At 48.7% G+C, this 1,782-nt stretch overlaps 1 protein-coding gene across 2 annotated transcripts in view; it reads left to right on the forward strand.

The window, feature by feature from the left end:
- Positions 1 to 236: 236 nt before the first annotated feature.
- LOC105310140 (ubiquitin-conjugating enzyme E2 G2) overlaps positions 237 to 1,782 on the forward strand; it is a 6,131-nt gene continuing 4,585 nt past the window's right edge. Inside the window, exon 1 of one of the 2 annotated variants that reach the window (XM_023526591.1) lies at positions 237 to 386. In XM_023526591.1, the coding sequence (XP_023382359.1) occupies positions 257 to 386 (130 nt within the window). In that variant the 5' untranslated portion in view covers positions 237 to 256. The remainder of the gene's footprint in view (positions 387 to 1,782) is intronic. The other variant, XM_023526592.1, reaches the window with a different exon arrangement.

A 1,782-nucleotide genomic window follows, 5' to 3' on the forward strand; every position in this document is an offset into this window, starting at 1 on the left:
CTCTGATCCCATCAGGGTCGCGAGGCTCTGCGGCCCACTCTGCCTTTATTAGTGCGAAGACTGCGCCTGTCATTCCATCTCTGCCCGTCCCTAGGATCTAAACCAGGTTGGGGCGGGACAGTGGGAGAAAAGCACGGCTTCGTCACTGGTGCGTGGCCTCTTCCCACGTGCACCTGGAAAGCGGTAACAACTCCCTTGACTCGTTTCTAAGGCGTGGCGGGCAGCGGCAAACCTCCAGTGAAGGGCTGTCTGTTTTATGTCTTCTAGGGGCCCAGAAGACACCTGCTTTGAGTTTGGTGTTTTTCCTGCCATCCTGAGTTTCCCCCTCGATTACCCGTTAAGCCCCCCGAAGATGAGGTTTACCTGTGAGATGTTCCATCCCAACAGTAAGTACTTTTGGAAGTCGTTTTGCTGGTTCCAGGAGAAGCCCAGGGATTGTATATTCATAAAAAAGGTGGTGTCAGTGACTGAGAGACCAGTAAAAATATTTTTTATGTTCTGAACTTCAGCAGATTAGTCATGGCGGTGTTGACATCGCGATTACAGTTTTGCTGGACGGTTTAACGTATGTGAAAGAACCGAGTGCCGTCCCCCGAGCCGGCGGTGCTGCCGGGGGCGGGGGTGGGGGGCAGCCGGGCCGGCCGCATGCTCGTATCTGTAGTTGGTTACAATTTAACTGAAACATAGCACATAGCACCAAAATGTTAAAAGTGATTCCCTTTCACCGGTGGGATAATTTTTTCTTTCTGTAAATTTTTAATTGTTTTTAAACACGCATGTATTAATTTTAAAAAGTGGAAAAAACGAGGTCCCGTAAGTAAACTTACGGCGCTTTAGCTAAAACATATCTAGTAGCAGGGACCAGAGTTCTTGAATTCAAGGCTGTGGTTTTTAGACGGGAGAATCAATAAGGAAACACGTCAGGTTTTCAGTGATCGCAGTTAGAGTGACATTCCTTTTTGGAAGTGGTCGTAGCTGCCACTAATAATCATGACCTTAATAGTTGTGGAGAAGAAAAGTAAGATGTGCTGTTTTGTAGCAATGGGTTCGAAACCAATTTCCTTTACTTTTCTATGAATCGGGCAGCTAAAGGCCAGTTGAATCCGGGAAAGAATTTATAGACTTCCCCAGGCTTTCGACTTCTCCAGCCGATTCCATGTGAACCACGTCTCCGTCCTCACCGTGGGCTCTAGGGCGGCCCGCCTGGCGGGAAGGGCTCGGCCTCTCGGATGCTACTCAGACCCTCATTAGGAACTCGTCATCTACTGCTGATGAGGTTACATGTCCCTAGTTCAGGTCCTCCTTGGGGTGACCGCTTTGAACTTTCTCAGCACAGCAGTGGTCTGCTCCTCGTGGTGGGGTGCTCAGAAGCACGCGCCCTTTGGAGAGGACTGGCCGTGAGCTGGCGGTGTCCGGGTGGGCGACAAGTGCCTTTGGCACTCACCATGCTGCCGTCTCTTTCAGAGAGTGTTTGAAGTTTTCCATAATAAAAAGTTTCTTCTTTTTGAGTTTTCAAATGTGGTGTTACTGTATCAACGGAGAGTCACATTTTGCTTAAAAATCCAAGAGGTGTTTTTCAAAGATACCACTGAAAGGAAGTGGGGAGACACAGGTGAAGGGGGACCCGAGAGGCTCTGAGGTGACTGACACAGAGGATCGAAAACACCTTGTGGTCGGTAGACTTGATGGCACAGGGCAGATTTCAAGTGGATTAACCACGAGATGCAGCTGTAAAGAAGACTGTGCGTCATCACAAATTAATAAGGTTATAGTGAAGGTAAA

This window comes from Pteropus vampyrus, unplaced genomic scaffold (assembly GCF_000151845.1).
Source record: "Pteropus vampyrus isolate Shadow unplaced genomic scaffold, Pvam_2.0 Scaffold1193, whole genome shotgun sequence".
NCBI classification, from domain to species: domain Eukaryota; kingdom Metazoa; phylum Chordata; class Mammalia; order Chiroptera; family Pteropodidae; genus Pteropus; species Pteropus vampyrus.